The 16,034-nt window shown below is 34.2% G+C and overlaps 1 protein-coding gene across 1 annotated transcript; it reads left to right on the top strand.

Moving 5' to 3' along the window:
* The first annotated feature begins 6,904 nt into the window (after window positions 1-6,904).
* Window positions 6,905-15,822, top strand: LOC137391230 (short-chain collagen C4-like). Its single transcript, XM_068077638.1, has 7 exons — window positions 6,905-6,992; window positions 7,335-7,513; window positions 8,852-8,873; window positions 9,153-9,188; window positions 9,662-9,781; window positions 13,820-14,092; window positions 15,473-15,822. Exons 1-7 carry the CDS (start codon window positions 6,944-6,946, stop codon window positions 15,673-15,675), a joined length of 882 nt encoding a protein of 293 aa, XP_067933739.1. The 5' UTR covers window positions 6,905-6,943; the 3' UTR covers window positions 15,676-15,822.
* Window positions 15,823-16,034: the final 212 nt, after the last annotated feature.

Here is a 16,034-nt window from a genome sequence, read left to right as displayed (position 1 = left end):
AAAAAACAGAGCAGTACATGAGCTCACTCTGTTACTAAACTACACTACTCATATAAAGATACAGAGCAGTACATGAGCTCACTCTGTTACTAAACTACACTACTCATATAAAGATACAGAACAGGACATGAGCTCATTCTGTTACTAAACTACACTACTCATATAAAGATACAGAACAGTACATGAGCTCACTCTGTTACTAAACTACACTACTCATATAAAGATACAGAGTAGTACATGAGCTCATTCTGTTACTAAACTAGACTACTCATATAAAGATACAGAACAGGACATGAGCTCATTCTGTTACTAAACTACACTACTCATATAAAGATACAGAGTAGTACATGAGCTCATTCTGTTACTAAACTAGACTACTCATATAAAGATACAGAGCAGTACATGAGCTCACTCTGTTACTAAACTACACTACTCATATAAAGATACAGAACAGGACATGAGCTCATTCTGTTACTAAACTACACTACTCATATAAAGATACAGAGTAGTACATCAGCCCACTCTGTTACTAAACTACACTACTCATATAAAGATACAGAACAGTACATGAGCTCACTCTGTTACTAAACTACACTACTCATATAAAGATACAGAGCAGTACATGAGCTCACTCTGTTACTAAACTACACTACTCATATAAAGATACAGAACAGGACATGAGCTCATTCTGTTACTAAACTACACTACTCATATAAAGATACAGAACAGTACATGAGCTCACTCTGTTACTAAACTACACTACTCATATAAAGATACAGAGTAGTACATGAGCTCATTCTGTTACTAAACTAGACTACTCATATAAAGATACAGAACAAAACATGAGCTCACTCTGTTACTAAACTACACTACTCATATGAAAAAACAGAGTAGTACATGAGCTCACTCTGTTACTAAACTACACTACTCATATAAAGATACAGAGTAGGACATGAGCTCACTCTGTTACTAAACTACACTACTCATATGAAAAAACAGAGTAGTACATGAGCTCACTCTGTTACTAAACTACACTACTCATATAAAGATACAGAGCAGTACATGAGCTCACTCTGTTACTAAACTACACTACTCATATAAAAAAACAGAGCAGTACATGAGCTCACTCTGTTACTAAACTACACTACTCAAATAAAGAGACAGAGTAAAGAGACTCAACTAAAGAAACTGAAAAGATTTGTATTAGCACCTTTGCATATTTTCAACATTTTTAGCGTTATTTTGCACACTATTCATTGTTAGTAATTTTTTACCCAGTCAAGTTATCAAATGAAAATTTCAAAGTATAATTTTTAGCTATAACATTATTTTTGTAAAAATATATTTTGGAAAAAATAGAATCAAGTTTATTAAACGGTGTGCCAAATTGCCGTTGTTGAGGCATATGTATAATAAAACAAACATTTATTTTGACTACAACACCTTCTGAAATTGTAACGCAGCATTTGAAATTTGGATCGTTATTGTTGAATTGTTTATTATAATGTCAAACGGTATTAGTATTTTGTAGGGTAACCCTTAAGTCCTATGACTGCCTGGTATCAGCATTTCATGTAGTTCACTAGTTTTTGGAGTTTGTTTACCTGAATCACATGATGCCAGGCCTAGATTATACTCTATTTTAACATTCTCTGTTGTTGGCTTATGCTTGCTAATTAGTACCTTAATTTTCTGCCACAAGTTTTCTATAGGATTCAAGTTTAGTGACTGAGCAGGCCATTCCGTAATAGTAACATTTTTTCTGCTGTAACCATGTCTTAACATTTCTGACCACGTGAGAGTTCACATTGTCCTTACTGAATATCCAATTCCTTGAGTCTCTTTTAAACATGGTAGCAACGGATGGCAGTAGCTTTCTCTCCAGTCTGTCAGTGTACTTGGCATCATTCATTTTGCTTATACACCACTCTATCATTCATTGCACCAAAACGTGAAAAACAACCTCAAGTCATCACTGTGATAAGATGCTTAACAGTAGGTAAAAATGCCTTCTGATAAATAAGTCTTGTAGCAAAGTAACCTCAGAGGTAGTGTAACCTTGAAAGCAGTGTAATCTTAAAGGCGAAAGATGCCAGCTTAGCAGATTTGACCATCAACCACTATACCTTGCAGTAGTAAGGCAGCACTAAGGCAGCATGATTTTATTTTATGCTTGCAGAGAAATATTTGAGTAACAAATAGAATTCATCTTAAAAAATTTTTTTAGCAGCTTAAACAGGTGAACTGAATGCGAACAGAGGGTTACAATAGGTAAACTGAATATGAACAGAGAGTTACAATAGGTAAACTGAATATGATCAGAGAGTTACAATAGGTAAACTGAATATGAACAGAAAGTTACAATAGGTAAACTGAATATGAACAAAGAGTTACAGTAGGTAAACTGAATATGAACAGAGAGTTACAATAGGTAAACTGAATATGAACAGAGAGTTACAATAGGTAAACTGAATATGAACAGAGAGTTACAATAGGTAAACTGAATATGAACAGAGAGTTACAATAGGTAAACTGAATATGAACATAGAATTACAATAGGTAAACTGAATATGAACAGAAAGTTACAATAGGTAAACGGAATATGAACAGAGAGTTACAATAGGTAAACTCAATATGAACAGAGGGTTACAATAGGTAAACTGAATGTGAACAGAGAGTTACAATAAGTAAACTGAATATGAACAGAGAGTTACATAGGTAAACCGAATATGAACAGAGAGTTACAATAGGTAAACTGAATATGAACAGAGGGTTACAATAGGTAAACCGAATGTGAACAGAAAGTTACAATAGGTAAACTGAATATGAACAGAGAGTTACGATAGGTAAACTGAATATGAACAGAGAGTTACAATAGGTAAACTGAATATGAGCAGAGAGTTACAATAGGTAAACTGAATATGAACAGAGAGTTACAATAGGTAAACTGAATATAAACAGAGAGTTACAATAGGTAAGCTGAATATGAACAGAGAGTTACAATAGGTAAACCGAGTGTGAACAAAGAGCTACAGTAAGTAAACATATGTCATAGAGAGTTGCAATAGGTAAACTGAATGTGAACAATGGGTTACAACTCTTATCATTATCATCATTTTAAGCAATTTTCATGGGACTTGTGTCTAGGGTCATAAAAAGCACAACCTCAACTGATCAACAACTGACACGCACTCATCATAGTACATGTATATGAAAATATACATTGCTACTGCACATATTGGCCAGATAACTCTGCTCCTACTGAAGGAAAAGTATTTACAATAACACAATGAGTGATTTAAAATTCTAATGAAAACACTGACAGATATTCAGCTGTTATTGTTTGCAATAGAGTATTTTGGTTAAAGTCTAATTGGATGAAAACCTTTGACGTGTCTCATCGGTTTATCTTTCAAATCTTGCTTGTTTATGTATGTTTGTACTTTTGTTTGTTTCTTAAGGATGTTTCTTTTATTTGATTATTGCGTTTGTCAATGTTTGTTAGGTTTGCAATGGTGAATACCATTGAAGGTAAAACTTTTACTTATGATAGATTCCAATTTTTTTAGAACATTAAGTGGGAATATTTATCAAAACTCAACATGGGTAGTTATATAAATATTTGGGGTGTGAGCCTTTAGTAGTATACCATGGTCAACATCACTGTTTGTGTGTCCGTAGCCTTATAGAATCTGTTGGGATCTGTTGCTCTCTATCTTCCTGTTTGAGATCGAGAAGAGCATCTATCTTTAGACATATTGATGAATCTCGAAGGAATATTCACCAATATTATGCCTATACGACTATCAATCAATATTATATATATATTATTTTCATTCGATAGTAAACAACTTGACTAAAAAACAGTGACAATTAATTTTTAATTATATCTGTTATTATATTGTTAGCATTAACTACTACTCACTTTTGGTCGAACAAAAATCTTTTTAAAGTCAAAGATTTCTTGGCAGTGAAGGAGTCTCCCGGCAGGTTTAGTAAAACCCCTGACGCGTAAAAAATTGCTTGACGCTGCGTGATGGCTAAAATCATGCCAGGTCGTCATAAAATTGCTCCAAATGGCTTACCAGATGCATTTTAAGTAATATCTTAATGAACCGGCGATTTTTTTTCCAAGTTTAAATTATTTCCAATTTAATACAGGTTGAAGTTTTTTTCAATCATGTGTGATTATGACTCCTGACAAATTCTAATAAATTTTATAAAGTGTTGTTAGCTAGTTTTAATACATTTTGAACCAATTTTGACCCTATTTTTGTAGTTTTTTGAGATGTTTCTCAAACTAGAAAAATGTGTGAGGGTCAAAATTGGTCCGAAATGTATTAAAACTAGCTAAAATTGTTTGATGTCATATTCACACAGGCAGGAAAAAAACTTTGAGCTGTATTAGTTTAAAAATAAATAAAACTTGGAGAGAAAATCACTGGTTTGTTAAGATATTACTTAAAATGCATCTGGTAAGCCATTGGGAGCAATTTTATGACGATCTGTCTGATTTTAGCCATCACACAGCGTCACGCAATTTTTCATGCGTCACGCGTTTTACTAAATCTGGTCTCCCGCAGCCCAAAATACTAGATGCCCTACTCAATGGCTTGCTACAAAAATTGTTATGCGAACCGCACATTTTTTGCATTTTTTCGTAATACACTTTAGCTGAGTTTTTAGCTTTAGAACCCTGTTGATTTCAAGTATTTCATATGGAAAAGAGAGTCGATTGGCTTACCTCAGAATTCATGCTATGCACTGTTTTAGACAATGGAGAATGCTGGTGCCTTCATCCCTAATATTATGCTATGTTACCTTGGTTATAAAATACCAGCGTACAGCTGCTACCATCATGTGAGCTGCCTGTCAGGAATATAAGTACCATCTAACTGGGTTACAAGCTGAAAGCTTACAAGCTGACAATAAGCCAGGGGCTATATAGCCTGTATATATATATATATATATATATATATATATATATATATATATATATATATATATATATATATATATATATATATATATTTATAGACATGATTTGATTTTAGACATTTTATCTGAAGAGTGTGATACTTATTGTACCACATGAAACTATTAGTAATAAAATGTTTAACTTATAGAGTGAAGTTCCACTTATACATATTTTATATATATATATCGGAATGACCTTCGGTATTGAGAAATGTGGAAGGCTAATTCTTCAGAAAGGCCATTCTATGCTCACAGATGGCCTAAGAATGCCAAACGGTACCATCAAAGATATAGAAGAAGGGTACAAGTACTTGGGGATTATGCAAAGCAACATCAACCACGAAGCCGAGGTACGTCACAAAGCCATTACCGAATACAAGAAACGCCTTCGGCAGGTCCTACGGAGCCAGCTCAATGCCAAGAACCAAGTCATGGCAATAAATACCTACGCACTGCCAGTAATAAGATATCCAGCAGGCATAATAAAGTGGACTGAGGAAGCCATCAAAGAAACAGATATAGCAACTCGTAAACTGCTGACCATGCATGGAGCCCTTCACCCAAAATCTGATACTACTAGATTGTATCTTGATAGAAAAGATGGCGGTAGGGGGCTCAAAAGTGTACAGCAGACAGTGAAAGAGGAGGAGCAAAACATCAAAGCATATGCAGCCTCCATGGCCATTTCAGATAAGTTGCTAGCTGAATTTCAATCGGCTGCTCTTACAATGGACCTACGCCCTGATGATGAAGAAATTGACTGGCACACGAAACCTCTTCATGGTGCTTACCACCAACAAATATCTAAGGTTGGCGATCGTCACCAGACATATATGTGGCTGAACAAAGGAAACCTAACGGCCAATACAGAGTCGCTAATCATGACAGCCCAGGAGCAAGTGCTCCCAACAAGGCAACTCCAAACGAAAATCTATCACACTAGAGACGATCCTAGATGCAGACTGTGCAAAGATGCACCTGAGACTATCCAACACATTATCAGTGGATGCAAGCAGCTAACAGGAAACGCATACACTGAGCGGCATAATCATGTCGCAGGTGCTGTGTATAGAAGTCTATGTGATGAGTATGGCCTTAATAAACCACAACACTGGTGGGAAGCTCTTGGTAAGGTGAATGAAAATGACCGCGCTAAGATCCTCTGGGACTTCTACATCCGGACTTCTACATGGTTCTAAGTTCTAACAGATATTGCTCTGTTGTTGAATATGGTGTGCAGTAGATGATTCTCGGGAAGCTCTGCTTGAATGATTCTTAAGAATTGTCTGTCTTTCAAGATGGTGAAGAAAACTACATTTGCTTTACGGAAATTCGATCATTCATGAATATATGGCCATTCACTGCCACCGAGCTCAAAAAACACATATTACAATTGAAAGACTCCAACACCAACTATTATATATGCTGGAAGATACAAGAGCAGTTCATCCCATTTAGTAATGACTCTAAAAACTGTGCCTTGGTCAAAAAGAAAGGTTTACATCATTTGCAGGCCACACCTAGCAGACGTAATGAACTTCTTAGTGCCTGTAGACACGCTAGTAAACTTCTCTAAACACCTTTAATCACTTTAATCACTCAGCTACAAAGTTTTAATAGTTTAGTTATGTAGAGAAATAATCAAAACTTCAAAACTAGTAAAAATATTTTATCTGAAGATTGCTCTCAGCGAGTGTGAAACTATTAGTAATGAAGTGTTTTATCTAAAGTTATAATCTGTTTTACCAACTTTATATATATTTCCTGGTGCTGATGTTGAGATTTTTCAACATAAATGCAAATATCATATCCCTTATTCACATCCATGTCTAACAAACAAATGCTACTTGTGATTTGAATAATATGCGGGTTAAAATGATAGTAATCATTCTGGAGCGGCTGTTTTCATTGGTCAAGCGTAGTGACACAATGGCTAGCAGTAGATATTTATAGTAAGTCTTCAATTATGCCGCGTCAGTTTATAAAAAACTGTCAAAAGAAATTTCTGTGTTCAGGTAAACTTCTAGTTTTAAGCCTAACGAATAATGAAGCTTTCATGTAGTTCATTACTAGACAGACAGGCCTGCAGTCTGATTATAAAGAACATTCTAGTCATTATGTTTTACCAAATGTTTCTGGGGCTCTTCTTATTCATCCTAGCCTTAGAATGCATGTATGGGCATCATTTTACCGTGGTCTTCTTTCATTAATGCTTTCACATTTTTGTATATTTTATGTCTAGCAGGTATATGGTTTTGATGCAGCTGGTTTTGGGTTTAAGTCAAGCAAGTAGTTGGTTTTATTGTATAAGGTTTTTGGTTTAAGACTAACTTTAGAAATATTTTACTACATCACAGGAGAACTAGGAGAAAGGATGAAAGCTGTAGGCTTGCTTCTCATATGCATTGCTTTATGCAATGGCTGCCCTCTTGAAGATAAGATTGCTGACCTGATTGACACGATGAAAGCAAACTGTTACATGAGTGATGATTCCATCACTCAGCTGATGATCTCTATTGATGATATGATCGCTGAGGTAAGGAGATGAGCTCACAAGATATTAAAAAGATTATTTCTAAGGATATACAAACTGTGCTGAATGACCTAAACTGTATTTGGCATGTAGCCAAAAATAAACTACATTTCTTTAATAATCTATCAAAAGTCACCATGGTATAAAAATATTGCTAAAATTAAAGAAGACTTTAGCTGTAGTCTCTTCTTGAATTTAGTTGAAAGCATTATTTCGAGCTGCTGCATTTCTCATTCATTTGTTTGTTCTTCTAAAATAGAAACCTTTGTCATATAATAAACAATCAAATTTGATGTACAAAGATATCTAATTCCAACATTGGCTCCGTAGGTCAAAAGCATTATACAATATTTTGGAGCAAGTGAGGCTACATTGTAGTTTTTTTTAATCATCACAGAACCGAAAATAGAATAAATAATTCAACTAATTAATTACATAAAGTATAATATATTACATATAGTATTAAATATTATATATAGTATTAAATATATATATTATTAAATATTATATATAGTATTAAATATATATTACATATAGTATTAAATATTATATATAGTATTAAATATTATATATAGTATTAAATATTATATATAGTATTAAATATTATATATAGTATTAAATATTATATATAGTATTAACTGATAACAGTACTAACCTTAATATTTTATAGTCAGAGTAATTCCTTGTTTAACTCAATCTGATATTATGATATCAGACTGAGTAAACAATAATAGTCTGATTAAATGCTACTATAGGGAAAGGCATAGAAAATATAGAGCACCATGATGTTCAAATAAATGTTTTATGGTATTCTTGCTTGTTATTAATTTCTTTTAATTTTTGCTAGATTATTCATTCTTACTGACAAAACTGTAATGTTTTGAAATGTCTTAAATATTACTCCTTATTTTGCGATAAGCATTTCAAACTTTTCATCAGATATCATAAAATTTGTACGATGCATTATGTATTATGTAAAAGTGATGATGAATTTATGTTTGACTGTATGAAGTGCATAGTGTTATTAAAAATTTCGCTTATAAACAAACAGTTTCCAAAAAACTACAGTAAACAGCGTAAAAGTAGTTTCAGCCTTTTTAAAACTATAGATATACACAATGAGGAACCTTATTTAAAAAATTTCTTCAAATTTTATGAAGCCGCTAAAATATGATAGTTTTACAAGCTCAGCTAAAGCAGTTTATGACAACGCTATTTGTACTTAAAAAAGGATCTGATAGTCTTGATATGTAGCTGTCTACTTTTGTTCACAGGTTTAAAAGAGTGTTGCTAAATATGTCATGGTGTTCTCATTACCAACATACTTTTGTTTGATTTTAGGCAGTCGCTACGAACGGAGGAGGTAAGTATCATTAACTTTATTTCATACTCGCAAAAGCTGTCTGTAAATACCAAGCACCACTACAATACTCCCAGCAGCAGCTTCGTAGAGTTAGATAAGTATTTACATTTGCCAATCCTTTAAATCTCTCCAATAATGTTATTTATATTTTTAAACTGCTAGAAGTGGCAATGACAAAGTGACCAATCACAATAGCAGCATTGAACTGCACTCATCCTGCATTTATCCTTTCTCAGTATTTTGATCAAATTACCTTTTTCTTCATTTTTGTTTTAATAGGTTCCGGTGGAGTTGCAGGCCCGCGTGGTCCACCAGGTAAGTTCTGATTGTGCTCTATATTTTCTATGGGAAGCCTTGTAGAGCCAGCTACTGTCGACCTTGGAGAGCCAGCTACTGTCGACCTTGTAGAGCCAGCTACTGTCAACCTTGTAGAGCCAGCTACTGTCGACCTTGGAGAGCCAGCTACTGTCGACCTTGTAGAGCCAGCTATTGTCGACCTTGTAGAGCCAGCTACTGTCGACCTTGTAGAGCCAGCTATTGTCGACCTTGTAGAGCCAGCTACTGTCGACCTTGGAGAGCCAGCTACTGTCGACCTTGTAGAGCCAGCTATTGTCGACCTTGTAGAGCCAGCTATTGTCGACCTTGTAGAGCCAGCTACTGTCGACTTAAATCAGTATTGCTAAACTTACAGTTTCCAATAGTTTAAATCCTTGCCAGCATTCTCTAACAAAACCACATATGCTGAATATGACCGTAACAGCCTCTAGTCTATATGTGCTGATTTTTAGGACCGCCAGGGCCTCCAGGAAAAGATACAACAGGAGGAGGAGGAGGAGGGGGAGGAGGAGGCATCTACACGAGATGGGCACGAAATGGATGCGGGGCAGACTCAACTCATTTGTACTCTGGTATGTTTGTGTTTATGACATTTACAACAAACTCATGGAGCTGAGTTTTAAAACTTAAAGTTGCATAAACAATATGCACAACAAATCTATATAAAATTTAAAACTTATTAAAATTGAAAATTTTATTTTTATGACTTTTACAAAAGACAAAAAAACAAGTTAGTTCTTTAAATTCACTGCTTATTAGAAAGGAAGTTATATAGCATAAACAAAATATAAAATGGCTAAAAACTTTAATAGCTATGTTTGGATAGTATAGATGGGCAATTGGTGTTGTGATGATGCTTGGAGGTTCAAGTTACTTGAATAAGAAAAAAATTTTCTCAACTCTCACATATCAGGTGGTACACAATTTTAGTGGATTTTCTTCTATTCAGTTTTCAATGGTTTCAACAGTGACTGACAGGCATGTATTGCTTAACTACGTCTTAGAAAAGGCAGCTGCGCCATCTTGAAAAGTCTCTTAAACAGGTTAAGGAAGAAACTATCTAGAAGTTCTTAACTCACAATTTTCAGACATATAATCCTGTATTTATTGTCAAAACTACAATCTATTTTTGAACAAAAACATTAAGTTCAAATTACTTGATACTTTTTTACTCTTTATACTCCCTCACAACTTGTCTATACTCAAACACTTCTCCGCTCTTTATACTCACTCACAACTTGTCTATACTCAAACACTTCTCTACGTTTTATACTCACTCACAACTTGTCTATACTCAAACACTTCTCTACTCTTTATACTCACTCACAACTTGTCTATACTCAAACACTTCTCTACTCTTTATACTCACTCACAACTTGTCTATACTCAAACACTTTTCCACTCTTTATTCTCACTCACAACTTGTCTATACTCAAACACTTCTCTACTCTTTATACTCACTCACAACTTGTCTATACTCAAACACTTTTCCACTCTTTATTCTCACTCACAACTTGTCTATACTCAAACACTTCTCTACGTTTTATACTCACTCACAACTTGTCTATACTCAAACACTTCTCTACTCTTTATACTCACTCACAGCTTATTTATACTCAAACACTACTCTACTCTTTATACTCACTCACAACTTATCTATACTCAACTACTTCTCTACTCTTTATACTCACTCACAACCTCTCTATACTCAAACACTTCTCCACGCTTTATACTCACTCACAACTTGTCTATACTCAAACACTTCTCTACTCTTTATACTCACTCACCACTTGTCTATACTTAAACACTTCTCTACTCTTTATACTCACTCACAGCTTGTCTATACTCAAACACTTTTCCACTCTTTATTCTCACTCACAACTTGTCTATACTCAAACACTTCTCTACGTTTTATACTCACTCACAACTTGTCTATACTCAAACACTACTCTACTCTTTATACTCACTCACAACTTGTCTATACTCAAACACGTCTCTACTCTTTATACTCACTCACAACTTATCTATACTCAAACACTTCTCTACTCTTTATACTCACTCACAACTTATCTATACTCAACTACTTCTCTACTCTTTATACTCACTCACAACTTGTCTATACTCAAACACTTCTCTACTCTTTATACTCACTCACAACTTGTCTATACTCAAACACTTCTCTACTCTTTATACTCACTCACAACTTGTCTATACTCAAACACTTCTCTAAATTTTATACTCACTCACCACTTGCCTATACTCAAATACTTCTCCACTCTCTATACTCACAGCTTGTCTGTACTCAAATACTAGTCCACTCTCTATACTCACAGCTTGTCTATACTCAAATACTAGTCCACTCTCTATACTCACAGCTTGTCTATACTCAAATACTAGTCCACTCTCTATACTCACAGCTTGTCTATACTCAAACACTAGTCCACTCTCTATACTCACAGCTTGTCTATACTCAAATACTAGTCCACCCTCTATACTCACAGCTTGTCTATACTCAAATACTAGTCCACTCTCTATACTCACCGCTTGTCTATACTCAAATACTCGTCCACTCTCTATACTCACAGCTTGTCTATACTCAAATACTAGTCCACTTTCTATACTCACAACTTGTCTATACTCAAATACTAGTCCACTCTCTATACTCACAGCTTGTCTGTATTCAAATACTGCACTTTTCTTTATATTAGCTCACACGTTGTCAATCAGCTAATTTTCAATATTCTTCAGCAGGTGTTTATTTCGACTGGTTGTGAGGGATTTTACCATTTTCATGTTTATTTTGTCATATCATTAGTAATATACCTGCTTTAAATGGACTCACTAGTATTTTAAATCTTCGAGACAACAAAGTCCTATACATTCAATCCGAATCACAAAATTATTGCACTGACTTATAGAGCTAAACATCATAGACAGAAATCTGTTTTCAAGCCACCTCAGCTAGGAAATGACAATGTTTTCGTCAGAATATGGGAATGATTCTGAGCTAGTTTTTAGGTCCACAAGCGAAAATTATTTTATTTACAAGAATAATTTCGCAATCAGCTAAAAGTTATACTAAAGGGCTGTACATCCTTTTTACTTTAGCGTTAAAGGTGATGGGAAAATGCTATAATTGTACCAAAGAGGGTTGTTCTTTGTTGAAGTATATGTACATCTTTTTGTAGCTTGTAAAATATTAGCATATTTGCTTTTTCAACTATCATACATACATGCATTATTCAATAGATGCATTCTTTAGTTTCAATAACAAGATGTGTTGTAAGTTGCTATGCAGTTAACTTCCCATTGAATATTGTTAACGAAAAAATAAAAGTCATCCAGTGAAAATGTTAGACTTTACGCTGGACTGTTGCTTTCATACAATACAATGATGTTCAGAACTTGAAAAAATCACCAAGTTTTACTTTCTGAATTGATACAATATTCTATGAATTTTACACAAAGACATTCACTAAAAATTTAAAAAAGGCGTTTCAGAGAAATAATTTAATATGATAGAATGTGCATTTAATATGATATAGCTAAAGTGCATTTTTAAAACTTGATAAATTGAATTCCAATTGTAACCAATAAAAAAAAGCCGATGCATGTATACCTGTTGTAACCAATAAAACAAGCAGATGCATGTATACCTATTGTAACCAATAAAACAAGCAGATGCATGTATACCTATTGTAACCAATAAAACAAGCCGATGCATGTATACCTGTTGTAACCAATAAAACAAGCAGATGCATGTATACCTATTGTAACCAATAAAACAAGCAGATGCATGTATACCTGTTGTAACCAATAAAACAAGCCGATGCATGTATACCTATTGTAACCAATAAAACAAGCAGATGCATGTATACCTGTTGTAACCAATAAAACAAGCAGATGCATGTATACCTGTGGTAACCAATAAAACAAGCAGATGCATGTATACCTATTGTAACCAATAAAACAAGCAGATGCATGTATACCTGTTGTAACCAATAAAACAAGCAGATGCATGTATACCTGTTGTAACCAATAAAACAAGCCGATGCATGTATACCTATTGTAACCAATAAAACAAGCAGATGCATGTATACCTGTTGTAACCAATAAAACAAGCAGATGCATGTATACCTGTGGTAACCAATAAAACAAGCAGATGCATGTATACCTATTGTAACCAATAAAACAAGCAGATGCATGTATACCTGTTGTAACCAATAAAACAAGCAGATGCATGTATACCTATTGTAACCAATAAAACAAGCCGATGCATGTATACCTGTTGTAACCAATAAAACAAGCAGATGCATGTATACCTATTGTAACCAATAAAACAAGCAGATGCATGTATACCTGTTGCAACCAATAAAACAAGCAGATGCATGTATACCTGTTGCAACCAATAAAACAAGCAGATGCATGTATACCTGTTGCAACCAATAAAACAAGCCGATGCGTGTATACCTGTTGTAACCAATAAAACAAGCAGATGCATGTATACCTATTGTAACCAATAAAACAAGCCGATGCATGTATACCTGTTGTAACCAATAAAACAAACAGATGCATGTATACTCTTTTAAAGCATGTTGTATCTTTACTAGGTTATATGAGCAGCTCATACTTCACCAACGAAGGGGGTGGCACCAATTTCCAGTGCATGCCTACGGATGTTGAATACAACAGTGGATCAACTGTCACCACATATGCCAGCATGTATGGTACAGAATTTGAGACCTACAGTTTCGGAGTTTTCCCAAATGATGCCTATGATAATAATCCTCCTTGCTCTGTGTGCTACACAAACAACCGGCCTGCAGTTTTGATGATTCCCGCAATGAGGACATGTCCATATGGCTGGACCGAGGAATATGAAGGTAAAATTTTAACTTTTCATGTTTACATTCTACTCAAATACTTTTAAATAATATATTTACCTGCATAAGATCTGCTCACTGAGTTGAAGTATTTTGAAAAGCTTTTAGTTTACAATGTATGTAAATGCTGGAAGCCCAATACGCAAACGTGATATGTAGGTGCGTGTCATATCTTATTGTCTCTTACATAATGAGTGTCATTTCTGACTGTTTCTTACATGGTGAGTGTCATATCTGACTGTTTCTTATGTGATGAGTGTCATATCTGACTGTTTCTTACATTATGAATGTCATATCTTATTGTTTCTTACATAATGAGTGTCATATCTTAATGTCTCTTACATAATGAGTGTCATATCTGATTGTTTCTTACATGATGAGTGTAATATCTTATTGTTTCTTACATAATGAGTGTCATATCTTATTGTCTCTTACATAATGAGTGTCATTTCTGACTGTTTCTTACATGGTGAGTGTCATATCTGACTGTTTCTTATATGATGAGTGTCATATCTGATTGTTTCTTACATTATGAGTGTCATATCTTATTGTTTCTTATATGATGAGTGTTATATCTGATTGTTTCTTACATGATGAGTGTCATATCTGACTGTTTCTTACATAATGAGTGTCATGTCTTATTGTTTCTTACATAATGAGTGTCATATCTTATTGTTTCTTACATGATGAGTGTTATATCTGATTGTTTATTACATTATGAGTGTCATTTCTGACTGTTTCTTACATTATGAGGGTCATATCTGACTGCTTCTTACATTATGAGTGTCATATCTTATTGTTTGTTACATGATGAGTGTCATATCTGACTGTTTCTTACATTATGAGTGTCATTTCTGACTGTTTCTTACATGATGAGTGTCATATCTTATTGTTTCTTACATGATGAGGGTCATATCTTATTGTTTCTTATATGATGAGTGTTATAGCTGATTGTTTCTTACATTATGAGTGTCATTTTTTACTGTTTCTTACATGATGAGTATCATATCTAACTATTGCAATAAAGCTTCATTTTTCAAGGGGTACCAAAGAAATAGCTTTGCTTAAAATTGATGAGTTCCTTTTTCAAAATTATTCTTGTTCAGTAAAGGCTGACAGCAGGGCAGCAGTTTCATTCACAAAAAGCATTAAATAAACTCCTGAAAAAGGTTTACACTTATTCATTGGTACGTACACATTACTATGATGTTGGTTCCAAAAAATGAACAATCTTGCAGTGCTTTATAGAGAAAAAAGTGATTTATCTATTATAATAGTGTTGACCTTAGTATCTTATAAGGCTAGCAATAATGAGGCTTTTTTTACAGCTTTCTTATGCCCTTTTTTCTCAAATGATATGAAAAAGATAAATTTATTCAGGTTACCTGATGGCTGGTCACCCTGGCCAGACTCACCAATCAACCTTTGAGTGTGTTGATGCTGAACCAGAGTACGTAGCAGGTCAATCTGCAAACACCAATGGCGCACTTTTGTACTTCACGATAATGGATTGTTACACAGGAATTCCTTGCCCTCCTTACAATTTTAATTTGGCCTTGACCTGTGTGGTTTGCTCTAAATAACATTACTAACATTACTCTTGTCTGATATTGAAAACAGACAACCTTTGTCATCTTTATTGGACTGCTAAATTACACTAAAATATACGATTGTATGTTGAGATCTAACCAAATGGGTTATTGATCTAAATAAAGATATTGAAGGCTAGATGAGTAGTGGATCAAGAGAGAGAACCAAAGTTCATGGCTTCTAGCAAAAAGAAAATACAAGAGGAAAAGATATTGAATAGTTAGTAGCCTGGATTGTCAGTAAAATGAAATTCCTTTTTGGAACCTAAGCAGACCTTTATGATGAAACAAATAACAATGTAGCTTTGTATATACTGTGAAAATGTAAAACTACTTATTATACATGTATATAA

This window comes from Watersipora subatra, chromosome 3 (genome assembly GCF_963576615.1).
Source record: "Watersipora subatra chromosome 3, tzWatSuba1.1, whole genome shotgun sequence".
Taxonomy (NCBI): domain Eukaryota; kingdom Metazoa; phylum Bryozoa; class Gymnolaemata; order Cheilostomatida; family Watersiporidae; genus Watersipora; species Watersipora subatra.
Note: the sequence above shows the minus strand (reverse complement) of the source record. Positions and strands in the feature narration are given on the sequence as shown.

Coding starts and splice junctions, on each gene's coding strand:
- LOC137391230 (XM_068077638.1), top strand. CDS start 6,944: ATGCCGCGTCAGTTTATAAAAAACTGTCAAAAGAAATTTCTGTGTTCA. Junction 8,874..9,152: donor AGTCGCTACGAACGGAGGAG/GTAAGTATCATT, acceptor TTGTTTTAATAG/GTTCCGGTGGAGTTGCAGGC. Junction 14,093..15,472: donor CTGGACCGAGGAATATGAAG/GTAAAATTTTAA, acceptor AAATTTATTCAG/GTTACCTGATGGCTGGTCAC.